The following is a 26,092-nucleotide window of genomic DNA, read 5'->3' on the forward strand; positions in this document are numbered from 1 at the left end:
CTGTAAGGGCGTATCGAAGGGATCTCGAAACGATACATATCGGCCGATACAGGCTAATACGTGTCAATACTTTGAACCTTGGAAACAAATATAAGTTGCTCGCACCTGCAATGAGTCTAAAACATCATCCATTACCCACAAAAGTTATAGTTCATTTCCCTATTGATCTCAATGAGCTGCGATGACTCGTTCCGAGGCGACTGTTAAGCTGTCTAGACACATCAACTATTCAGGAACCCCACCTCTAACAAGTGGCCACAGGAAAACCCGAAGGGAAATAGCCAACATGTATTGTGTGAAGATCCTCAAAGAAAATGAAACCTTGTTCTTAAAGGATCTTATTTGACACATGGTGAAACCCCAAAGGGTCTATCTAGTAACAAATAAAGAATCGAGATTCCCTTCCTCAGAAATGTCCTCATTTATATGCTTTTCTTCATAGTCTCGGCATCTCCTCTGTAATAAAGGGAGACAAATCACACTATACGAACCTGACCCCAAGATCCCCGGACTATATTCTCTAAACCCTCACCATAATCTCTCTAGTTTCTAAGTCGAACTCACCCCACCCTAGTCCCCCGACTCTGATCGTTTCTCATCTTCGAAGAAGACCATCCCTTTGCCACCTTACCATCCCACCTACACTACCCTTATTTTTAATATAACAAAAATACAATAGCACAACCTAATCATCTCTTCCTCTTTTTGTACGTTTCTGTTCAAAAATAAAAATCTACAACTAATACAGTGATACTGTTTGATGTATATTTGTTAATTAGCTATTCAAATACATTCATGTTATAAGAATAAGCAATGAAGCACATTGATTTGTCTGAACATCGACATGCCCAAATTCAAATCTCTCTCTTTTTATGAATAAAAATCAAATATTAACTTAGTTGTCTGATAATCACGAAGAATCTAAACATTGATCAAGGTCGTCAAGTCCCAAAACCAACATTTTGGAGCGAAGCTGCAAACAATCTGAAATTTCTCTGCTCTATCATCTTATAAGTCCCAACAGCAAACATAAGCATATTACAAAACACCATGGTGTCATAGAAATGAGATAAAATGCAAAGAAAAGAAATTTCAAGCTGCAGAATATAGAAACTTGGTTATAGTCAGTTTTTCAATCACTAACAGAGTTGAAGCCATGTCCTAAGAAAACCAAAGTCCCAGGTGTTACAATGGACTTTATTTTATTAGCTACAGATCAAAGAGATTTTATTTATATAGCACAATAGTAAATCCCTCACATTAAAGCAATGCGAAGGGACAAAACAAAAAAAGTGCTTTGCACCGACTTCTACATAGAATTTACAGAAAAAAAAAAAAAAAGTCATCCCAAATTCAAGTATTCAACACACCCCAACAGAGTCCACTCCTCGAGCAAGGCTACCAGTCTACATGGGATCCAGTTGTACAGGTTTTAATCTACATGTTGCAAAGTTTTTAGAACATTGTTCCCGTAAATTACACCTCACACAAAATCTACAACAATTAGTCAAAACTTTCAAGATACAAAACCAACTCTGTACAAGATAATTGACAGGAAACTACGGATGAATACGAGCTCAGACTGCAATATTTCTGAATTGCAAGCACATACGTTTTGACAATATATGTGTCACACAGATGGCAGCAGCCAATTGACAAACTGTTGTTGACTCTAACCTTGGAAGACAAATGTACAGAAAATGGAGGATCTTCATTTTATTGACAAAAAGTTTCGAAGGGAACTCACTGATCATTCTCCCTTTGTCCTGGCATTTATCAACAGCAAGTCAGTAAAGAGTTGTTTAGAGAGGAAATAGGAAACCTATATCATGAAAAATAGGCACCTTCTGTGATACCGGAAAGGTATGATACCTCAAAAACTTCAACCAATCAGACAACCAAGCGAGTTTCAATGAATAGCAGTTAATTGGTTACCAAATGGATGATATTGGTTTATTGGCTCAGTTTTTTAGGAATGATACCTTATCAGTATCATATTCAGACTCTGAAGAATAAAGAAAGAGTTGAATATTTCAAATGTTTCTCTTCTTACCTGACTGAGGGAGTGTTGTTGGGATCATCACCCTGGAGGCTGTGATTTGTACTACCAGGTTTAGCCTTATCAAAATCAACATCATAGGATGAGAGCAACCTTCTCTATATCATGTTTAAACAATTAGATTCAAGCATAGGATTAAAATAACGAAAAGCTCAACTTTTTCTGGCAAACAACATTTCATGTGATGCACATTGAAAAGGGGTATTTACCACATAGCACATTATGACACTCAGATATGCTACAGATATGGAAGAGAAACTTTTTACACAACTATGACATCAAAAGTTGTTTGACAAGAGATCCAGCTAAAATCAAGGGTAACACCATGTTGATGAACCAAAATTAATGCTTTCAAGTCTTTCCTATCTAGTTAAGATGAAAAGAAAAATAATTTTTTTGATCAGCTGCTAATGAAAAGAAAAAAAAAATGTTGTTTGAGAAAACAATGAACCATGCAAGAGGGTTTTTTAGTTAGCTGGAGAAATTTAAACATAAAGGGGCATGAGGATCAGTTTAGACTTTCCTAATCATGGTTTGGTCGCTCATCTTTACTAGTAATCAGTACGTTGCATGGGGCAATTAGAGTCTGGATAAACAGTTTCATCTGCAATAGAATCAAAGCAATGGAAACCACTTCATCATTGTCATGTTGTGCACAACAAAACTAAAGGCCCCCTCAGTTAAAGAAATAGTTCCCTATATTCCATTTGCAACAGTTAATAGTCTAACCAATAACCATGTCAAAAAGAACATCCTACTACTCACTGGTGCATGAAAAGTACAGGATTCCTTCCTGACACATCACGTTACATCATATAATTGCATGAATGAGTGGTAGCCTAACCTCCAAGAGAAAGATAAAGGCCATTACCAAATGTTGGTCCCAGCAGTCTGGGGTCTTGGGAGGGGTAGACTGGATATGGTCCTAACCTTTGGCATTTTTTTGGAACCAAGTGGCTGCTCTCAGGCTCGAAACCACATCTCAAGCTTGCCAGCCCGAGGTCGTACCAAAACACCAAGTAATGGCCCCTAAATTGTAGGAACAGGAGAATTGAGAAAAATGCCTGTCAAGATATGACTACATGAAATGTATGCAAAAATGTGGAGGTCGAGGATGTAATTTCCTTTGTCAACAAGCTTGAATGCTAGCTAAACTAGTATATGATTATTGGAATCAACAGATGCTAGATAAACTCACAACTTTGCATGTAGTCAATACAGTGATGTGAGACATCTTCCAGCAGTTCTCACACTTAACCACTGTATTTGAGTTGCACTGATGAAGGGAAGCATCTGATAATAGTATTGTGCTTCTAGTCACTAGCACCATATGATCCATCATGTTAAATCTGTTTGTATAAATAATTGAAGGATGTATTCCTTGGGAAGCCACTCAAGCACCACCGAGGAGATGATATTTTTTGGCTAGGCAGGATCTGGTCCCCAGGTCTCTGCTACAATCAGCAGGAGCCTTACCAGAAAACCAACTGGCACCTTCACTGGAGATAATCTAATATTGCATCTTGCAAGCTACCACACTGAGCCTAAGAACAAATGCAACAGCCAACTACAATAAGTCTCTGGCCAACACATTGTTAATTATATTGAGTTACTGCAGACATACAAGGCATGCCACATAAATGGTTCCGTTCCAATTCAAGCCATAAAAAGATGAGTGCTATCAGATGATGAAACATTTAACAGGAAGAAAATGAAATGCACATGATCAGTGGACAAATTCACTTACATGATCCTCAAAATCTGGGCTTGACAAATTGATTGAGAGATTTCTCATTAACAGTAACACCTGGAAAAGGAACAAATAAGATCCAAAAATTACATTTGTTATGATAAAGGAAATTTTTACTAAAATAAAAAAGGATATTACAAAAGGTGATAATGAATCAAGAAAAGAAGGGTGGGAGTTCTTTTCTTTTTTTTGCATAATGACCCCTCGACGCCTTTGTAAATCCTAGGATGGTCTTTTTCTTTACAGTGTAAGTTAACCCAACCCAACAGACCACCCAAAACATACACTCAATGAACTTTTGATCCTTCCAACCAAAACCCTTTTCTACACAATTGACAATATATCCTAAACATTCATCAGCCACATCTGATTACTCTTAATTTTATACCCCCTGAAAAAAACCTACACCATCTTCCTGCCAAACCCCCATCACTAATGCACTAAGCACTTAATTGAAGTTCCAACTCCACCTGTCTTTTCAACCTCTCCACACAAAGACAAAAACCTTACAGTGACCCCCCTCAATCCTTCATCATACCGACAGACAAAAGCCTCTGGATATCAAAGCTTCTCCTTACAAACCTGCCCTTCTATGTATTTTTTTCCAACTCTATAAACTACGTTGCAGTTAAAAATGTTGACAAATACATGAACGCAATATTATGGTAAGATCCATCTCTTAAGCATGGACATGGAAATGTCTTCCATATGCAGTTGGAGAGTCAGATAACAAGCAGAACTGATGTAATATAGGCTCAAGGGATACAAAAAAACTGGAAAAGACATCAATTATAGAATGACAAAGAATAAAATACTCTAACAAGTGAAAAAAGAAAATATTGATTGGAAGTTTGCACTTCTAAAAATACAAGTCCACTCCTGTTTAACATAATAAACTAAGAAAATTAGTTTTTACCCATAACAAAACTGAGATGGTTCAATCTAATCTATAGGCCACTTATTATCAAAAAAAATCTTACCTATAGACTCAGTGCCATGATGAATTGACTTGAGGAAAATTAATAAGCCAACCCAGTGTAATACAACATTTTGGTCTTAATAAGGTGAATAACCTTGTTTGGATACATCTTCTTGGCATCCTCAATCAAACCCAAGTTTCATTAGACCCCAAGTAACAAGGAACTAATCTGGAGAGCCAAGGGTGAAGAACAGCAAGTATGTTTGATCCCAACCTAACATCATCCTAAAACCCTATCCTAGTTTCCAACCTACAACATAACTGACAAAATTGAAAGCTACATATTGATTTTCATGAGAAAACAAAAGATCTTCAAGAAACCTTTTTATCACATTTCAATGGATTAAGATCATATTTTCCTCATTGACTGCATGCTGTTGTGATGCAAACATGGAAAAAAGAAAGAAACCATGAAAGAAAAGTCATGTTTCTTTTCATTTCTGAACTAGTGGTGAGTGAATTAATTTTTTGAGAGAAGATAAGTATAGTGGTGAGTGATAAAACCCAGGTTGTACATGGATGATGTATCTTATTTCAATTTTTGGTTAGTAACAGTTATTCATAATTTTAATTAATAATAATGAAGCCCATCCACAAACTTTACATAATACTGCCATACAAAGGATGCTGTATAATGCAAGATACTTCATTTTTTATATCTGATACCTTGTTCATCCATGTCCTAATTGTATCTGGTAACATAGAGTAATGGATTTCAAAGTATGGTGTTAGATGTCATCATTATGCCTATTTTGGACTAGCTGGAATAATACACTAGTAACTTGAGAAGAATGGTACAGCTCTTAAAGAAGACATACAGTTTCGACATCAATTGGATCCATCTCCTTTAGTTTCTGTAAGTGGCCACTTGTTTTGGGGTCAAAGACACTACCAATGAAGCTATATACTTGAGAAAAGTCTGGCATAACTGCACCAAACAGAAAGGGACATAATTAATGCACCAAGACAAGTATAAGTAGTGCAACAATTGAAAACAATAACAAGAAACAGAGAAACAGAAACTGCAAGAACTCAGATTATATTATGGAAACCAAACTTAAAGACCATAAAGAATATGCCAAAGAGAGGGAACAGTAATATACAAGCAAGGGTGCTCCTTAGATGCACAGACAAATAAACATATCTGCATGAGCAATATCCCATGGACCAACACAACAACAAAAGACATTGTCAACAACAATCTAATGTATCGTTAACAAGGAGATCTGTAACCTCTTATTCTTTTTGGTGGAATTATATTTCCCAAGCCAGATTCTCTAAGACCACTTTAGCATGATTAAGAAAAGGAGTTTGTTTGTGTCATAGAAAATGACAAGTTAGATTCTATAGACAAGGGGTCAGCAGATCTAGATTGAACTTTAGAATTATAATCTACTATATATGCAGAAATAAACTCAATTGGAAAAATCAACTAGTGAAGTATTGAGGTTTATGCTTATTTTGTCATCTACAGTGGATGGTGACATTTATACAACATTGACAATTTTGAGCGGTAGTGTTAAGACCTAGAAATAGACCATTCAAGATAATCAAACCCAGGCTCCTAAATTCTGTGGAACATTGGACCTTGATGCATTACCAATGTTTCCATAGCAAAATATGTAATTAAAATCAAAGGAAAGACAACCATCAGAACATAACCAGGTTCAACTTTGATGGTAGTAGCATGGGTAATCTCAGTTCATCAGGCTTTGGTCGAGTATCCATAGATAGCCTTTACTCAGTTCCCATGGGGATAGTGGACTCTACAAGGGCTGAAGTTCAAGCACCCCTGCATGGGATAACACTGCCAAAACCTGTGGTTTTAACATTTAAAAACATAGTAGAAAGAGATCCCAAGGTGCATGTGAATTGGCTAAGAAATGGAAGTCAGGGGGCATGGCAATCATCATCATCCATGTCTTAACCCAACTATATGGGATCGGCTTCATGAATCCTGTTTCACCAATCCATTCTATTTAAAACCATATCCACTATTAAATTATTAGTGCCTAAACTATTCCTTAATACTTCTACCCATGTCCTTTTTGGTCTATCCCTAGCTCTTCTAGCCCCTTCCACTAGAAACAAATCACTTCTTCTAACGGGATCTGTTGGTGGTCTTCTATGCATGTAACCAAACCATCTTAGCCTACTCTCTCTCATTTTATAACTTAATGGAGCTACTCCTAGGTTTCTACAGATGGCTTCATTCCTGATCCTATCCTTTCTAGTTTTTATAGAAATATATTGAAGGAGATAAGATTTTTTTTTTAATCAATAACTCATAACCTGGTGAGGAACTTGGTACATGCATACTACAGCTGATAAGATAGACAAACAAGGGATGAGCAAGGACCATTTTTTCTGGGCACAGTTGTTAAGCATTTGAGGTTAAAGGGGGGAAACGTGTAGGATTGGGGGATGAATGGACAACAGGGAAGAGGACACGTGGAGATTGGAAGTGGTGAGTTGGTGGAAGTTTAATGGTCAAGTGAAAAGGATGAGAAAGAAGATAGGGAACAGGTGATAGCAGGTGAGTTTAAAATAGAGGGAGGAGTGGAACCACTTTTTTAAGACTTAAGAGTTTGAGAAAGGTTTTCAAAGGGGGAAACCGAAATAGAAGATCACAAGTGGTAAATGGGAGGGCTATTACAGGATAGGGAAATGTTTTTCAAAGGTGTTGAGATCCCATTCCCATAAGGTTAGAGACGAGAGAAGGGGGAGAGAGACTTCAAAGGAAAGCTAGATTGGGTAGTCACAAGGTTCGAGAAAGGGAAGACAATCGCAGTGGAAGGACTTTCCGAGGAGTTTGGGTGTGGCTTGTTGCTGGTGAATAACATAGCAACAGATGAGGATGAGGCTTTGTATTTGATCTACAAGGAAGAGCAGAAAATATGTGTCAAATCAGACATCTTTCAAATGAGCAATAATCAAACCTTCACATCAATGTGAGGGAAATAGAAGAGATTAGCAATGAGATAACAGAGGGGGAACGGGGAGTGAATAAGATTTTGGTGACAGCATCTGTGGATACCACATAGAGACTTCCACCTAGTTCAAAATCCCTTGACATAATAGCATAGCTGAACACAGAGGTGAGTTCTACTCTTGTTTCCTCTTCTCCTGTGCCAGGGGATCTTAACAAGGAAGCAGAGGGTAAGGAAATTAGAGTTGGTGTAGAGGAGAATTGAGGGAGGGGGTGAAGAGAAAGTTTTTAGTAGGGAGAGAAAGTTCATATTCAGCACAGAGTGTATAATAGAAGAAGAGCTTCAGTGCAGTGAGGTGGAGGAATTGGGGCTGAAAGGGGAGGAATAAAAGTTCGGGAGGAAATAAGGGGGAGAGAAGGGGGAGTTAGGGTGGACATTGAACAACCCGTGGAAAGACAGGTGGTAGTGGAGAAATCTCTTGGATTATTCTTCTTGGGTGGGGAAAATGTGGTTAGAAAAGCAACAGAACATTTTGAAAGAAGTAGAAGAGAGGAGTATAATGAAAAGAAAACAATCGGAGAAGGGGGTAAGGCATAGGAGTAGGGGGGTAAACGGTATCCAAGTATCCAATTTCATATTCGATATCCGATGTAAATTAATCAAATTCAGATAAATAGATCAGGAGAAACTAGAGGAGGAAATAAGGGGGAGAGAAGGGGAGTTAGAGGGTATCAAGGGAGAGGAAGGGTCAGGGAGGGAGAACAGTAACAAGGGTAGGGTGGGCATTGAAGAACTCATGGAAAGACAAGTGGTAGTGGGGAAATATCTTGGGTTATTCTTCTTGGATGGGGAAAATGTTGTTAGAAAAGCAATAGAACATTTTGAAAGCAATCTGGGAAGGGGGTAAGGTGTAGGAGTAGGGGTGTAAACGGTATCCGAGTATCCGATTTCAAATTTGATATCCAATGTAAATGAATCGAACTCAGATAATTCGACTAATTTAATGGTCAAATTTGAATTAAATTTTAATGCCGATTAATTTATCAAATCGAATTCAAATATAGGTTTATTCAATTCGATAAATATTCAAATTCGACTAAATATAAATATAATACATATTATTACAAAATATATATGAATATACTGTAATATAGGGCTACATGTCTTATAATCTTAATACTCTTACACCTTTTTAGAAAAAAAAAATTATTGTCTTATTTAACATAAAAAGACAAAGAACAATTAATGAATGATAAGACAGTTCAGTTGACTATTATATTCTTTTTCTTTATCGACACGATCATCCATTAACCCCTCCCTCTTCATCGAGACATTAAGCCCTCTCTCTCCCCACTTCACTTGACAAGAATGTTTCTTCTCCCCGTATCCTACCTACAACTCTCATTTTTCCTCTTTTTTTTGATAAATGATAAATGAGTGAAATTTTATTAATCCAGCAAACAAGAGTTACATGCAACCCATGGAAAGGCACAAGATGCGATCTTTCTTTTAAAACTAATTACAGAATTATAGGTACAAAAGAAATTACACCAAAGCCCAAAATAAAGTATCCCGGAAAACCCCTTGTTTGCAAGTGAATCAGCCAATGAGTTTGCTGATCCCAGAAAACCCCTTTATCTTCTCCATTTCTCCCTTGTATTCTAACCTATTAACCCCTCCTTGTCTCTGCCTCATCTCCCTCTCCCTTTCTCATTTTATCTTTCTCCCTTGTTTTCCCTGTATTTTAACTTGCAATCAAAGGTAGCATGGGGAAGAAGGGAGATAGCACCAGATTTTGTCGAAGACATATGGGCTTCATGGCATTCCAACTTCTGTCATTTGAATCTCAACTTCTACCAGTTGTATCCATCCAAGCTCTTTCATCTCTTGCTTTCTCTGCTATTTCTCTATCTCTCATTTTTATATTTTTTCTAGGTGTTTTTGCTTCTCTTTTCTTCTTATTCTAGCCTTTTGAGGTTTTCTTTTTTGCTCACAAGTCATAGCAATGCGGTTTTTCCCTGTGTGATTTGATTTCTAGATTTAGGATTTTCAATGTTTATACAATCAGTCAAATTTGAATCGAATTGAATATTCTAGCCTTTTGAGGTTTTCTTTTTTGCTCACAAGTCATAGCAATGATTAAGAATGTGCTGAGAAATCACAGACCGAATGTAGTGCTGCCACCAAAGACAAAACTATAGACCTTGACCAAGATGACGGTGGATCTTTTGAAGACCATTGTTTGGTGTAACAGACTTCAATCCTTGGTCCCCTTCAAAGGCCTCTTGTTGGCCAAACATTAGAGGCAGGGAGTTGGCCAAGTTAGTTTGGAGTTGCCATAGTTTTCAAGGCATCTAGGCGATTCTAGTCACCTAATCACCTAGGCGGTTTTTTTCGATCAATTGGTGACGCCTAGGCAATAAAATTTTATAATATAAGGAATTAACTTTTGGCTAGTTCCCTACCTTTATATACCATTCAAAATGTATAGTAATTGAAAAAATAGCAATTCTCTTTATTAAGAACATTAAATTTCCTCTAAAAATGTGGCAAATAATCACATCTAGAAAATAAAATCTTCTACATATATTGATTTCATTATTTTCAAAAATAGCACTACTATAGTAAGTATTTAATAGAACGATTTCATATCAATTAGCAACTAAAGAAGGTTATTAACTTTATATGATAAAGATTCAAGATGGAAAGTAAAATATAAAAAACAAGGACTGTATTTTTGTTATAGAAAAAACTCTTTATATTTCTATTCTTTGATTCTTTCTTTCCTCCTTTTTTCTTTCTTTCTTTCTTTTTCTCTCCTCGAAACCCTTTGATCTTTTAAATTTCAATAGTAAAACATTAAAACAAAGTATAAATGATATATATAGAATTTAGAGATGGTGAAGGCAGAATTATTGCTGACCATGATGCAGAAGATGGAGAACTTTGCGGAGACCAATCAGTGGAGAAGATTTCTAAAGGTGGAGGCGAAAAGCTTTCTGATGGAGGAACTAAAAATCAGAGGACAGATTAGTTTGAAAATCAGGGAAGCTAAGAAGGCTTTTAGTACTGCTGGTTGGGTTGGACATGGTGCAAATGGAACTAACACAGCTCTGTTAGTAACTGAAAGAGGAGATTGGACAAGGAAGCTGATTGTCGAAATTGATAAACCAAAAGGGTGGAAGGAAATTGCTGGTTCTTTGACAAAATATTTGAAGTTGAGAACAGAATATATCCTTACACCCTTTGATACGTGCAAAGCCCTGCTGGATCCACTTGAAGACAGAGTAGATGTCTACAGGATGATTTTGGCTCAATTAATATCTTCAGGTGGTCCCCTTCTTCCAACTCAAAGGTATCCTCGATTTCAAATGGGGTGGTAGTGTGTATCGTGGGTTTACCTTTCCATCTTTGGAAGGATGAAGTTGCAGAAGCGATAGCAGTGGTATGTGGAGCGAAATTGGAGGGTGTATTCTGGGGAGATCTCAGGTCTGCAGCTATATTGTTGAATGGAGTCAAGCCCAAGGATATTCCCAGGAATGTGAATGTAAAGGTGGAAGGTGCTTTCATGGAGGTGTGGTTGGCTTCCTCCATGGAAGCTGAACTGTGGAGGGAAGCTAGGAAGGAGGAAGATGCAAAGGTTGAAGATGAACTCTTGCGTGGCAGCAAAGGATTGGAGGACCTACGAGGAGAGGAAAGTCATACAAAAAAGGGCGAACAAAACTTGGGAAGTTCAAAAGACTTGCAGAAGATGGAAAGTTTGAAACGTGCGCAACAAGATAGCTGTTGGGCCTCTGAAAAATCTTATGCCCATGCAGTTACAAGTGGTGCCTATCCCAAACCAGCTATTACACCTGCTATTCTGCGAGAAGACCAGAAAGAATTAGGAGAATATGCTGAAAATGGAGAGATTAAACAGCTGGGCCAAGGGGAAAAAGATAAAACTAGGTTTGGTGGGCCCAGAACTCTAAAAGTTGAGCCGGCTAAATCGGAAGCAGTGGGTATTGGACATTCTAAAGAAGGCCCTTATAAAAAGATCAGGGGCGGAAGCTTTAAATGGGCTGCAAAAATTAAGCCCACTTAAGGCGGGTCAGGTTGATACAGGGAGCCCATTTCAGGGACCCAACCCAAAAGAAAAATACTTAAAAAAGGCACGTGACTAAGCATGTGCCTTCGATAGATGGTTATTACCATCTATCTTCTTCCTCTTCAAGTGCAACAGACCGAGTAGCGGGAAGACTGAACCCTGCGCATACTGGAGTTTCAAAACAGTGGATTCCAACAGTAAGATTAGAGAAACCGTTTCCAGAAAAGCGTAATCCAAGGTGTGTTAGACGAAGTGATTCAGAGGAAAGGAGGGAGCTCTCTGAGAATGAAGACTTTAGCGATTCTGAATTGGATGATTCTGAGAGTTTGGGTAGCATCAATCTCAGCAGATCAAAGGACATTTCTCAAGAAGATAACTTTGGTACGGAAGTATTATTTCAGGAGGAGGAGGGAGCTGATTCTCAAAGTTTTGAGGGAGGCCCGAAGAGTACGATGGAACGGCAGAAGGCAACTATGGTTGGGACTCAGGTTCTGTCTATACTTGCAAGGGAGATTAACTCCTTAGCCCAGGAAGAACAGGTTATAGGTTTGGGAAGAAAAGACTCTACCGGATTGGTCTGTAATGTATCGCCTAAAGCCAGACAGCAGTGGAAGACTAGCTCAGTTGCGGAAGTTGACAAGTTGTTGATCTCCCATGAAAAATCCCCTAAGCAGATCAAACCACAGGAGATAGGATTAGACTTGCCTCCCTATGCCAGTCTTGTTCCCTTGGAAGAAGCTCATTTGGTTCCCAGCAACGGAAGGCACTTTTGTCCATTCGATTTTAGTTACTGATGTTTTTCCTGTGGTTGAAACAGATACTCCAGCACCAAGAGGAATCTTTAGGCGAGGAGGAAAACAGAGAGCTTAGCACTGGTGAAGGTGAGAGGAGTGAGGGAGAGTTGGAGGTTAAGAAAAAGCAGGAGGAAGAGTTAGAAAGAATATGGAAGCAAATCTGTGCATTATTGGAGTATAAAGCAAAGGAGGAAGGGTTAGATGGTAGGAAACCTGAAGCAAATCCTCAAAACAAGGAGAGTTACAGAAGTTCTAGGTTGGGGGGGAGGTGGGTGAAGTCAGTGGGCCAGCTAAAAAGATAGAGGGGAATGTGAGAAGGAAAAAGAAAAAGAGATCAGAAGTGGAGAGACTAATATCAGATATAGAGGGTGATATTGAGTTTAGTGGAAGGGGAGAGAGAAGGAAGGGTTCTTTGTGAGATGGAACCAGGTTGATTAGCTCCCTCATGGGGAGCCTTGGAAGGGATAGTGACCTTGTGGAGGGACGATGTTGTAGAATCCATGGAAGAACTTATAGGGAGATTCTCTATGTCTTTAAAATTCAGAAATGTGGAAGGCTGATTCATTTGGGTGTTAACTAATGTCTACAGGCCAAATGGTTATAAAAAAAGGAAGGAAATGTGGGAGGAATTGTATGGAATTCAAGGCTTGTGGGATGGCCCATGGTACCTGGGGGGGTGGGTGGGGATTTCAACATAATCTGGTTTTGTAATGAATCAAATAATTTTTTTTTGATAAATTGTAATGAATCAAATAATCCCCAAAGATCGATTACTACAAGCATGAGAAATTTCAATGAATTAACACCTGTGGTCTAATGGAATTACCCCTTCTACATGCTAATTTTACATGGTCCAATTTCCAAGAAAACCCCCTTTGCTCCAAACTTGACAGATTCCTTTTTAATGTAGAGTCGGAGGACCATTGGAGGAATTTGGTGGCTAGAACCCTTCCCAAAGTTACATTTGATCACTGCCTATCCTATTAGGTCAAGAAAATCTAGGCTTTGGGCCACGACCCTTTAGATTTGAGAACATGTGGCCGACTCATCCGGACTTTGAACGAAAGGTTGGTGAGTGGTGGAATGAAGACTTGAGAAGGATAAAGTGGAAAGGTGTAAGGTTCCACAAAAAGTTGAAGAGATTGAGAGCTAGGATCAAAGAGTGGAATCAGGAGCATTTTGGAAGGGTAGAGGATCAAAAGAATATTTTGATGTCCAGGATTGATGAGATAGACTCCAAAGAATCCCAAAGAATTATGAATGAGCAAAAATGGAATTTGAGAAGTAGCTTAGGGAATTGGAAGAAGTTCTTCTTAGAGAGGAGGCAAAAGTCAAGACACAAATGGATGGGGAGAAGAAAAAATTGTGGCCAAATTAGAAGTGGATGGGGAGGAAGTCACAAATCAAGATGAGATAGCCAAAGTGTTGGTGGATCACTTTAAATCAATTGCAAGGAAACCATTGAATAATAAACTAAGGCTGGAAGGTCTAGATTGGCCTAGGCTATCTGAAGAGAACACAAACTGGTTAGAGAGAAGTTTTGAAGAGGAAATTAGGCATGCAGTGTTTTCAATGGACAGATCCAAAGCCCCTGGGCCAAATGGCTTCACCATGGCTTTTTATCAAGACTGCTGGAATGTAGTAAGAGAAGACCTTTGTGCTGTGTTTAAGGAATTTGAGGATAATAACAAAGTAAGCCCTGGAGTTAATGCCACTTTCATAGCTCTAATCCCTAAGAAGAAAGAAGCAAAAAATCCTAAAGATTTTAGGTCGATCAATTTGGTGACTAGCATTTACAAAATCCTGGCTAAAGTGTTATCTTTGAGGATTAAAGTAGTGCACCTCCATCATTAGTCAAGCCTAGGGAGCATTCATGCCTAATGGCTAATGAATGTGTGGAGGATATGAGAAAGTCCGAAAAGCAAGGTTTTGTTTGTCAGATGGACTTAGAAAAGGCCTATGATCTTGCGGATTGGAGTTTCTTATTAGAGGTCCTAGGGTGTTGTAGGGGCTGCATAAGTTCTTGCCATTTTTCAGTCTTGGTTAATGAGGTAGTCAAGGATTTCTTCCCAACTTTTAGAGGGTTAAGGCAAGGTGACCGACGCCCTTTCCCCTTTCCTCTTTACCCTAGTTGCATATGCTTTTGGTGGTTTGATCTCTAAGGCAAACATGGAAGGAGTAGTGAGAGGTTGGAGGATAGGAAGGAATGGCATTAGGGTGACCCACTTATAGTTTCCTGATGACCTAATAATTTTATGTGAAGGGGGTGATAGAAGAACAGTAAGTAATCTCAAATCTTTGATAAAGTGCTTTGAGAGAGTATCAAATCTTAAAATAAACATGGAAAAGAGTTGTGTAGTGGGTGTGAATCTGGATGAGAGGACTATTGAGTCTATGGCTGAGTGTCTAGGTTGTCGCATTTCCTCTTGGCCCTTACAGTATTTAGGTCTACCTCTAGGAGCCAACCCTAAGGAGAGCACCTTTTGGGCCCCGGTTCTGGAAAAGATTCAGAAAAGGTTAGCCTCGTGGAAAAGGAACTACATTTCTTTAGGGGGTAGAGTAACATTACTAAAAGCTTCCTTAGCAAATCTGTCGATTTATTACTTCTCTGTGTTTAGGACTCCTGTTAGGGAGGCCAAGAATTTGGAGAAATTAATGAGAAATTTTCTTTGGGAGCCAGGGGAGGAAAAAAATGACCACTTAATAAATTGGGGAATAGTGTGTAGGAGGAAAGGGGAGGGTGGGTTGGGATTGGGGAACTTAGTTTTGAAGAATAAAGCACTCCTAAGAAAATGGTTGGGGAGATGGCCCTTAGAATAGGAGAAACTATGGCATGAGGTCATAGATAGTATACATGGCAGTTCGGTAAATGGATGGGATGCTGGTGTATCGCGTCAAGCCATGTTGGCAACTCCTTGGAAAGCAATTCAGAGTATTCTCCCTTTTTTCCTCAATTGTATCAAGTATGATGTCAATTCCGGTACTTTCGTTTTGTTCTGAGAAGACATCTGGGTGGGCAATTCTACCCTTAAGGACAGTTTCCCTTTGCTCTTTTCCCTTTCTTGCTACAAGGGTAAAGCAATCTCTCACTTTCTCCTAACATCTGTTTCTTCATCCTCTCTGAATTGGGACTTTGGGTTTCGTAGGAGCTTGAGGGATCATGAACTCTCTTGTGTTTCAGACCTTTTGTCACTACTTGAAAGTGTTTTTCTGGACCCTTTAAGATCTTATGTGAGACTTTGGTGTTAGACAGTTTTGTATGCCCTTAGCTTCAATCAAAATTGATGTACTCTATGAGTTTATTGTAAATGAATAAAAGTGCATATTTGATTCATGTTCCCTTGGTATGTTTCTGTGTAATACCCTTAAACTGGACACTTATTGAGACTCGTGTTAGTTTAGAATGTTCACAGCCAGTGGGTCGGTCTGGGGAGACCTATCCTGACAAGGCTGACACTGTGGTGCCACCAAGTCGGTTGGGGTGGCTTGTCTCAGCTACCGGGGTGAGACCCTAGGCACATACAGTGTGGGATTAATTGAATCTTTGAACTGGACCAGATTTCCAGTATTGCCCTGGACCTTGGAGATTGATGGGCAAAACTGGAAAGTTACACCCGACCCCTGGACTCGATTATGATATAGCACTAGGTGTCGGATCGGACTGTCTTTGATGTACCAATCAGTGAGATCCTTAGCGGGGGTCAAAACCTGGGTATGTTGGGACAATCCGAGAATTCATCTGAGTGGGTGATCATAGTGACAGGATCAGCCCCTTTGTCGGACAAAGGTAATGATCGGGGATGCACTCTCACTGTTGGAAACCAAGACTGCCGGCAGCCGATTTCAACCGTTGAGATTTGTTTTGCAAAGTATATTTTATATGAGATATAAAAATATATATATTATGGTTTCTAAAATGTTTGCAAAAGGTTTTAATTCCCGGGATCCATATAAGTGGAGAGTGCAACACTGTTCCTTGCAGCCGAGGGAGAGGTCATCTCTTGTCGGGCAGTGTATGATCATTAAGGGCTGAGAGGTTAAGTGTAAGACCATTGAGGATAATACCTGATGGGCTAATCTTGCATCTGCCCACAGTCCCTGGGTGTTACAAGGTGGCTTGGCCCAGGGACCACTTAGGGTAAGTGTTGGGTCCATAGAACCCATTTGATGGGTTTCAGGGGGTGCACTGTCTTTAACAGTGTATTCGACCAAGCTTTGTAACAAAGGCTGGGCCGAACCCATGTGGCTGATGTGTAGATCAATGCTTGGGTCCCACGCCATACAAGGAAGCCCAACTGGGCAGCAGTTAGGAAGGTTGAGTGAGCACATAAGCTTAATGGGCCTAAAGCCTATTTCGAACTGGGCTATTTATTTAGTTAATTAAAGGGGCGAATTCTAAGATGGATTAGCAGATAGGATAAGGTCTTAATCCTATCCACTCAGAGAGTCCAGATCTGAATGTGATTCAGATCTAGATACCTCCTAATGGGATTAGGATAAAGCTAATCTAATCTGCAGATAAGATAAGGGTTTATCCTTATCACTAGAAGAGAAGGCTGATCCAAATATGATTTGGATAAGCACCTCCTAATGGGATTAGGAGCTGATCTTTTAAGTTAACAAAGAGAATGAGGGGGCGGTAGCCTTGAGAGAGAGAAGAAGAAATACATCAAATCCTCTTTAGTGCTGAAATCAAGAAGAGAGAATTCTGCAGCCTACGAATACTCTCTTGCCGCCTCCCTGCTCTTGTCGCCCTGTTTGCCAGTTCGATCTCCAGCTGTGGGAGAGGTCAAGATTGGATCTTGACATCAATTCTTTGAAAAAGGATTGAAAAGGAAGCTGTGCTCACGTTCCATTCAACTGTTTCTTGCGAAGGACAGAGTTCTTGGGGAAGAACACTGTTGATTCTGCTCCATCCTGCACTACGCCATCTTCAGTGGGAGCAGTCTTTGGATCCTTCCTTGGGCGTGAACACCTTCGTTGGGAGATATTACTTCTCCGTATCAAGTATTATTCTCTCACATTCCTTTTAGTTTAGATCTGGTTCAGTTTAAGGTTCAAGATTTATCCTTGAAAATATGATTTTCTAAATAGGGAATGTGATTCCCAGTTGAAGGGAGAAGAAAATTTTTGAAATTCGCCCCTTATTCCGCAATCTTTGGGCGTCCATGTGATGGATCTCTCATCCCTTTCATTTGGTCCCCTAATCCAAAAGGTTACTTCACATGTGCCTCCTTTAAGACCCTTTGCTCTCCCTCGGGACGAGTGGGTTTCCCAGCTAAGGAGATTTGGTCTGAACTTGTACCTCCTAAAATTATTATTTTTTGCTGGGGGTGTTCTATAGGAAAATCAACACTTTAGACTTATTGCAAAAGAGAAGGCATTCTATGTGCCTATCTCCTAATTGGTGTGTACTTTGCAAGGCTAATGGTGAGGATTGTTCTCACTTACTTGTAACCTGTTCTTTTTCTGATGCTATTTGGGGTTGGATCTTTGCTTTGTTTGGTTGCAAATGTAATTTGACCACAGTCGTAGATCAGATCTTTGACCCTTCCTTCTTTGTGTGGCCCACAAAAATTGGTAAAACAATGTGGAGGTGCATTAGAGCTGCTGCTTTGTGGACAATTTGGGAAGAAAGAAATGCGAGGATTTTCCAAGAGAAAGAGAGAAATATTCGAAAAATAAAGGATTGCATTTTGACCAAGGCAATCCATTGGCTGAGATCATTGGATTCCTTTAAAATATATTCCTTTAATGACATTTGGAGGAACTGGATTGTTGTGGCTAGTAGTAATAACAGGAAGAACAGGGTACCAGCTGTGTGGGTGCCTCCTTCAAAAGGATGGTCAAAGCTGAATTTTGATGGTAGCAACCAAAGAAATCCGGGTCCATCAGGGATAGGTGGGGTGCTGAGAAATAAAGATAGTAATATATTAGCTTTATTCTCAGGCTCCATGGGTATAGGAGACTCTATTAGAGCTGAGCTTCTAGCAGCAGTACAAGGTATTCAGATTGCAGACCAGTTAGGAGTTCAGAATTTGCTTATTGAAGGAGACTCCAAAGTCGTTGTGGGTTGGTTAAAAAATCCAGCTTCAGTTATTTGGTGCTACAAGGATATTATGAGGAAAGCTAACTGGTTTTCAAGGAACATGACTGTTAATTATCAGTGGGTGGGTAGAACAACTAATACCATAGCAGATGGGTTAGCTAAGCAAGGGGTATCAAGAGAACATTTAATCTAGGCAGCTCTGTAAACTTTCATTTCCTAGTCTGATGTAGTACTTTGTTGTTGTTGTGTAGAGGTACCAGCTCGTGCCTCTCCTTTGGGCAAGCTGTATTGCAATTTCATTCTGATTATCATGAATAAATTACTAATCATTTATCAAAAAAATGATATATATAGCACATAACAAAATGTATTAACACACATATTAATAAGATACAACAATATAAATGATATTTTATAAGGGACCCATCTTGTCATTTTTGTCACCTAGGCAAGCACATAGTTGCCTAGAGGGACGCCTAGTCGCCTAGAGGGTGTGTCTAGTTGCTACAAGTCAAGGTGTTTGGGCAAGGTAAGACGCCCAGCTAAGGGTGTCAAGTCGCCTAAGCGACACCTAGGCAACACCTGATGATTATACTAAATTGTTAACCTCTAGCTATCTACTGGAATGCTTGGAAGGAGAGAAATAGAAAAGCATTTGAAGACGTGGCATGGAGCTTAGAGAGTATGGTGATGGCTGTAGGTAAATCCAATGAATTAAAAGGTGTGCCTCGGTTGCACCTAGGCGCTCAAGCGAGGCACATTTTAAGGTATGTGCCTCGCTTGGGTCCTAGGCACAGCACTTTCAAAAGGCATGTGCCTTTTTAATTTTTTGTGCCTTTTGTTCTTTTTTGAACCTAATGGTTGGGCTGGAGGCTCCACCCCCGGCCCCCAACCAAGCCCCTCGAGGCAAGCCCAAACAAATACATATTAGTAAAATACCTTCTTAAACAACAATTAACATTATAAAATCATTTATTTTTGTGTAAGGATTAAGAATTTAAGATCCTAACATGGATTTGCTTGGGCTTGCCTCAAGGGGCTTGGTACAAAGGCGGCTCGTAGAATTAGGAATGCAAGATGTTTTACATCACATAAGCTATTTGATGTAATGCAATTAAGGAAAAAAATAAGAGATTGCGGATTTTACATGCTTGGGTTTTACATCACATAAGCTATTTGATTTTATTTTTAAATTTTCATTGAATGCGCTTTACATGTTATGCTTATGTATTTTAATTTTAGATAATAGGTTTTTTAAAACATTTGTTTTAAAATTTAAGGTTATATTTTTTTATTAATATTATGCTTAATATTTTTAGTTTTTATTTGCATTTTTTGAATTTTCTGACATTTTTTTAATTTATTTTGGCATTTGTGCATTTTTGTGCCTTGCTTCAAAAAGGCATGTGCATTGCCAAGTGACACCTTGTGCTTTTTTTGCACCTTGTGCTTTTAAAACACTGGGTAAATCAGTTTCAATTTGAGCTTTGATGCTCCCAGAATTTGAATGTGTCAACAAAGAGGAGCTTGGGGACAAAACTAAGGATATTTAAGGATGGTAATTTGTACAATTGTGTTTGGGTTGATTTTTTGAGTTGTACCTTTTTTTGTCATAAAAATAAAATTTATTAAAAAGAAAAATAAACGACAGATTTTTTGAGTTGTATCTTTTGCTCGTATTTGTTGGGAGACCCTTATTAGTCTGTACTATTTTATTATATTTTTAATGAAATTTTTCCTTTTACCATAAAAAAAATGGATGGTTAAAATATGCTAGTCCATATATGGGAGTGCTAGGCAATTAATGCTTGAACATAAAGCATTCTTTTGTAATAAACAATAAGGTTTCAAGGTAAACAATTAAAATTTTATAAAAAAAAAAAGAACAGCACAAAAAAGTGAAGGGAATTCTAGATAGACGCCAACACCCTATATTTTCTTTTCATCACAGGGTGGTGATGAGAATTGCACAAAGTTTGACTGTTAAAAATCAAAAAAATGGCAAAACAAGAAAGGAAATGTTAGTTTAGTTGGACTTGGTGCATCTTCACTCTCAAAATTCATTTCAGTTATACTTATTTTTTCTCAAACAACGATATTTGCATAAGGAAAGAGCTTACCCCTCAGTGGTGGGCCTTGATTCCCTTGATCAGTTCTTTCACAGGTTGGCCATCTCCTTGGAGTGCTTTCAGTGCTACTGCAACAATTGTTTAGTGCTGTAGGCATGGCGGATCCCATATTATCTGGAAAAATAACAGAGCTGAATACTATTTCTGCACAAGGACCAGTGTATCTGAAAAGGGCAATACATTTACCATAATAGAGACCAGGTCAGAAAACAGTAGAACCTTTTGCCATGTGTGACACATTAACTGGTGGAGAAGAATTATGAACCCAGGATGTTGCACCTCTAATAGGATACCCAAGCATTGATGATGAATCTGGCCCAAGGATATATCCTGGTTCAAGCAGGGCAGAAGAAGACTGGAATGCTCCTGTGACTTGTGAAAGAACTGGAGCTGCAGTGTTTAAGAGTATGACAGATTTCATTTAAGTTTCTAAATTAAGAATCTAAGCAGAATAGTTCTGAAATCTGAACCATTTACTAACCATTTTTGGAGGCTTTCTGTGGGTAGGGATGAGCTGCTTTTCTCTTAGGCCGAGGTGGAGGTACATGTTCGCTTGTTCCATTTTTCTGGACTTTCAGAAAGTACTTTTGTGCATGGCTGCGTATCTGCAAACACTACACCTTAATATCCAAATATAGGCTATATAACCAAATACATGATAAACTTCCTTGAAAGACATTCGCATGCATGTAAATGAGGTGCTAAACAAGCTGAGCTATCTTTGTGATCGATATTTTATCATGTATACAATTTCTTGTTAAGATGAATATTTCATGATCCAGCATGATAGCTCTATGCTCTCTGTAGTGCATTTTAATAATGTATAACCACTGGTGCAAGAAACTCCTTTTGAAGACTTCTTGCGAAAAGTGAATCAATGGGGAAAACGACATCTCCATGTCATAAATTTGAGAAACCTACTAATGAGAACAGTGAAATCCCATATTTGGGCATACTTTTTTTGTTAAAAAACAACAAAGTACTTGGGTAATTTTTTGAAAAAAGTTGTAAATGTATCTATCAATTCACTGATCATTAATGGTTCTAAAACCACTTAGCCTAAGTTACATGCAATAGGTCATACAAAACAGACATTCATTTTTAACCAAAAAAGGGTTATGCACTATATCAATGTGTTTAACCTATGGTTGATCCAGCCAGTTAGTTAACCCATCATCCAATAAGTCCAGGTTCATTCTACAACAAACCTGAAAATAGGCCAAAAGAATTGTTGATTTTGGTTAAAACCTGTCAACCCAAATGGTTAAACCAGTGAACCATTCAAACCATTCATGGGTCATGATTCAAATGAATAAATAAATACTAAGTTGAAATGCTTAAGGTGTAATAATAATAAAAATAATAATGTATGACAAACTGTTTAAAAACAAGGACGGAGGCTGAAAAAGAGAAGAGGGGAGATGGAGATGTGAGTCAGATTGAGAGAAGGAAAGAGAGAGAAGTGAAATGCTGACAACATGAAACAAAGGCCACTGGTGATGCAACAACTCTAATGGCACATGATAGGAAGAGGAGGAGAGAGAAAGAGACATATACAGGCAACATCCACAAAAACAATAATGTCTCCAGCAGAAGTGATGACTAAGGTAAGTCCTCTCCACCCTCCCCTTCTGCCAACTACTTTTTCTTTATAAGACACAACTTTACCTAATATTCCTATTTATGAATTACCATTAAAAGTAAATGAGTTTCCAAGGCTTCTCTACCTTCTCTACAAGTATAATTACAACACAGGTATTTATAGATAAATGTAATACCCCTTTACAAAGAATTTTTGTTTTCCCTTTATTGAATCGCCCAAGATTTAGCAACCCAATATGAATGCTTTCTTGAACAAATATTTACTCTTTCGATATTTGCTTCATTTGTAAGGTCATCCCATAACCTCTTAGAATAAATTAATTGATTCCTGATTTTTTCCACCATCCCACCCAATGAATCATTAGGATTCATTTTCAATAAAATCTTCTATAGTCACAAGTTTTGTTATTCTCATTTCTTTTCAATTAATGGCTATGTCATGTAGGTTCCAGATTGAAGTGGTAGCCTCAGGGCCCAATATAGTTGAGACAAGACTAGATGATGATGATGACGATGACCTACATTATTCTACCTCGACTTTTATATTTATATTTATAATATATACCTATATTATTCTTCCTCCATTGATTTGATCGGTTTAATGGACACCAGAGCCACGGTTAAAGTGAATCAATATTCCTGGAATTGAATGAAACCCCATTAACACCGGCACAAACAAATTAGTGGCTTTGGGAAAAGCCACAATGATAATATAACATGGATTGGTTCTCTCATGCTAAGGAACAAATGTTTATGCAGCTTCAAAGAAAAATGCATAATCAAAAGTCAATAATTTATCCTCATTAGCATGCAAAATAATCTTCGCAATTTGACAGTATCTTGAGACCTATAGTGAAGCATTTGCAATTTGGCACAGTTATTGTCATTCAAGTTATGCTACTATATAACTAGAGAAGACATGAAAAGAAATTAAGAAAAAAAAAAGGAACTGAAGAAACTCCCTTTCTTTCCTAACTATATAAATGGAAAAGACTGGAGGCAGGTCAAAATAATCTTCGCAAGGGGATAATAACCATGCACTTCAAGCATACCTGGATAACAGTCTTCGACCCAACAAAAGCTTCGATCTTCTTCCAGTCACGATCAAAGCTGAAATGACCATGGAACAGAAGTAACTTCAGAATAGTCATCATCATCTTCAGTAAACAAAGAACAGAGATCCCAAACTCAAGGGAAAAAAAATGATCTCAACCTTAGATGAAGCTCTCTTGCAGAATCCTGTCTACCACCTAAAGGTCACTGACCAAGTAAACACTTCAACTAAAGTTTGAATGTTAAAAATGGTGCTAGAAGGATTTGTCATGGTCAAGCCAGAGATATGGAGAACGCCTCTTAAAGAAGCCTCTGTTCAAGGTATTACTGAAGTAGAGTTTTTCCATTTGTAAACTGCTACCAAAACTCACTACAACCTTCATATTCTATAATCATGAATTCATGACCATGCTTCTTGCATTATTAGTTACCCCTCTTTCTCCGTGACTTTAAAGGGCACATTTAATAGCTTGTCTGCATGCTGGATGTTCTGAAAACTGGGATCATATCAAAAATTGCATAATGGACTGAATATGAATTGTATTGTAAACCATAAGGTTATTTGAGATTTTTTCAAGTTTTGAGAACATTTAGCCTATAGATTTAAATATATATTATTTATATATAAAGAGATCCTACTCCATTCTTAGTCCAGATCTATTATATGAGTAAATTAATACAACAAAGTTTACCACTTGCACATATAAGCGTGAGATGATATAATCAAGTGTGACTTCAAAGTCAATTAACCCAGATAAAAGAGAAGTTTAACAAACAGATGATGAAAAATAAACTCAAAAGGTATTTAAATAGGTTTGGATAATCCAAATAAGCCTTTTTTTTCTTGAGAATAAAGTATCTAGACCTAAATATGTCTTACTCTGGTTGAGATCATACGTCCATTGGAAATCATACAATTAATTCACTGGATCCAGTGACTATCAAGGAGCCAAAAGTAGTGTAGCAGTGAAGTATAGGACTCTAGGTTGGAAAAATAATGTAAAATGGCACATCCTGCATTGACTGAGAAATTGAAATATGTTTTTTAATCCAAGTATCTACCTTTTCTGCGACTGGAGCTCACATAGTACGGCTTCAGATATTCACAAAAAAAAAAAAAAAAGAAAAAGAGTCGAGAAATCCATTTGTATCAACTATGACGAAAAAGATGTTGGTTTCAGATGATGTAACAACAAACATATTGGCAAAATGAACAAGGGCTTAAAACATCGGGCTGTGGCAAGCACGGGCTCACTTGAGTAAGAAAAACCCTAAACACAATCAACAGAAATTAAGAACCATAGGAGTCCCGCCATTTCTCTGAAACGTCTTTACCCCTGACAGCTATCAAAAACCCTAATAGTTTCTGCATAAAACCCGGAATCATTTCTCAATTTCTCAGCTTAGATTGTGTCCGGTGAGGGAGGAAAGACAAGAACAGCTTAGAACCCCCAGTTTTGGACCAGAAAAACCAAAAATCTCATTTGAAACACACAAAATACCTAATTGACAAAACCAAATACGAAGCAGCGGAAGACATGATGGAGGATGCAAGAAGAGAAGAGCAGTGGGCTTGATGAGATACGCACAGTTGCAAAGCTTCTAGAAACTTGTCGTGCTCTTGTTCAGTCCAGCTCTCTCGGGATTTAGTGATGGTGTAGGGCTTCCTAATCTTCTTAGCCGGGTCGTCTGATGGAGCTGTGGTTGGTGCCAAAGAGCCGAGGCCGGGGAGAGCCATTTCCATGGGATCTAAGAACAAACCGTCGGATAGATTTGGGTTTGGATTTACAGAAACCATGTATATGTTCTTCCCAATCAACTGCTTAGTTCTGATGCTGCAGCTTCTTCTTTATGAGTTGTTCTCGTCGGAGCAGATCAGCAGAGAAGGATGTTGTTCCAGCCGAATTTATTAACCATTAAATTTTCATTTATATAGAGAGAGAGAATGAGAGAGAGTCAGATAGAGATAAGGGGGTGGGACGTGGTGAAACCGTCCTCACCAATTTCTGGCTATCTGCCGTGCACATCTCCATCGCATCGATGGAGGGATGTAGATTAGGGTTGGTATCGTGTCGGGAGGACTGTTTGATGGATGGGAGGTTGATTGATTGATATAAATGAAAGGCAGATGTGAACCGCACAAAGAAAAGAGTCTACCCACCCCGAGGAAATGGGTCCCACCCCGCAGGGAATCGGCTACGGGTGATCTAACCGTGCGCGAATCAGACGGCTGAATTGTTTCAGTGAGGCTTTAATCAGTTCTTGATTCTAACTAACTAAAAGTAGATTCGTACATCAAATTTAGACACGAAAAAGAGTCAAGTAGTATCTCTGTTCACAATTTTTAACCTTTGTGGTATATTAATCAAGTTCTGCTACAGGAAGCACTCTCAAGAATTAAGGATCCGTTTGTTTCACGGTCGGAATCGAAACTGCAATATTGAAATTTGAAATCCTGATTTGTTTGGTTGAGATGGGAAATTTTTATTTTTTGACAAGTGGTTGAGATGGGAATTGGAGTCAAATTTGAATTCATAGTGTTTGATTTATGGTAATTTGCATATTATTACCCTCAAATTTGGGGTAATCTCATTTTAATACACAAAGAACAAAATATGCCGCTTTAACTCCTAAAAACATTCTGTGTAGTCCCCCATTGT

The 26,092-nt window shown here is 38.4% G+C and overlaps 1 protein-coding gene across 11 annotated transcripts; it reads right to left on the reverse strand.

Moving 5' to 3' along the window:
* Positions 1-1,196: 1,196 nt before the first annotated feature.
* Positions 1,197-25,433, reverse strand: LOC148848833 (protein REVEILLE 6-like). Of its 11 annotated transcripts, XR_016100740.1 has the most exons (11): positions 25,022-25,356; positions 23,432-23,489; positions 21,259-21,382; positions 20,997-21,167; positions 20,769-20,891; positions 5,607-5,716; positions 3,807-3,866; positions 3,258-3,597; positions 2,931-3,088; positions 2,054-2,157; positions 1,197-1,766 (listed from the first exon to the last, which is right to left on the reverse strand). XR_016100740.1 is itself a non-coding variant. In XM_088949667.1 (9 exons), the coding sequence occupies exons 1-9, from the start codon at positions 25,228-25,230 to the stop codon at positions 1,751-1,753; spliced, it is 975 nt and encodes a 324-aa protein (XP_088805793.1). In that variant the 5' UTR covers positions 25,231-25,433; the 3' UTR covers positions 1,197-1,750. The 11 variants fall into 11 exon arrangements, 1 of the variants encoding a protein (XP_088805793.1); XR_016100733.1 differs by lacking the exon at positions 3,258-3,597; XR_016100741.1 differs by lacking the exon at positions 2,931-3,088 and having other exon boundaries at positions 2,054-2,152.
* Between the last annotated feature and the right edge of the window lie 659 nt (positions 25,434-26,092).

The sequence above is a fragment of the Nelumbo lutea genome, chromosome 6 (genome assembly GCF_056320005.1).
Source record: "Nelumbo lutea isolate HS-2025 chromosome 6, American lotus-T2T, whole genome shotgun sequence".
NCBI lineage: Eukaryota > Viridiplantae > Streptophyta > Magnoliopsida > Proteales > Nelumbonaceae > Nelumbo > Nelumbo lutea.

Bases quoted from the DNA above. Each gene is read 5' to 3' on its own strand.
- LOC148848833 (XM_088949667.1), bottom strand. From the start codon at position 25,230: ATGGTTTCTGTAAATCCAAACCCAAATCTATCCGACGGTTTGTTCTTA. The intron at 20,892-20,996 runs GTTCTACTGTTT...TTATTTTTCCAG, and splicing joins TGTGTCACACATGGCAAAAG to ATAATATGGGATCCGCCATG. The intron at 2,158-3,806 runs GTAAGTGAATTT...AACATGATATAG, and splicing joins GCCCAGATTTTGAGGATCAT to AGAAGGTTGCTCTCATCCTA.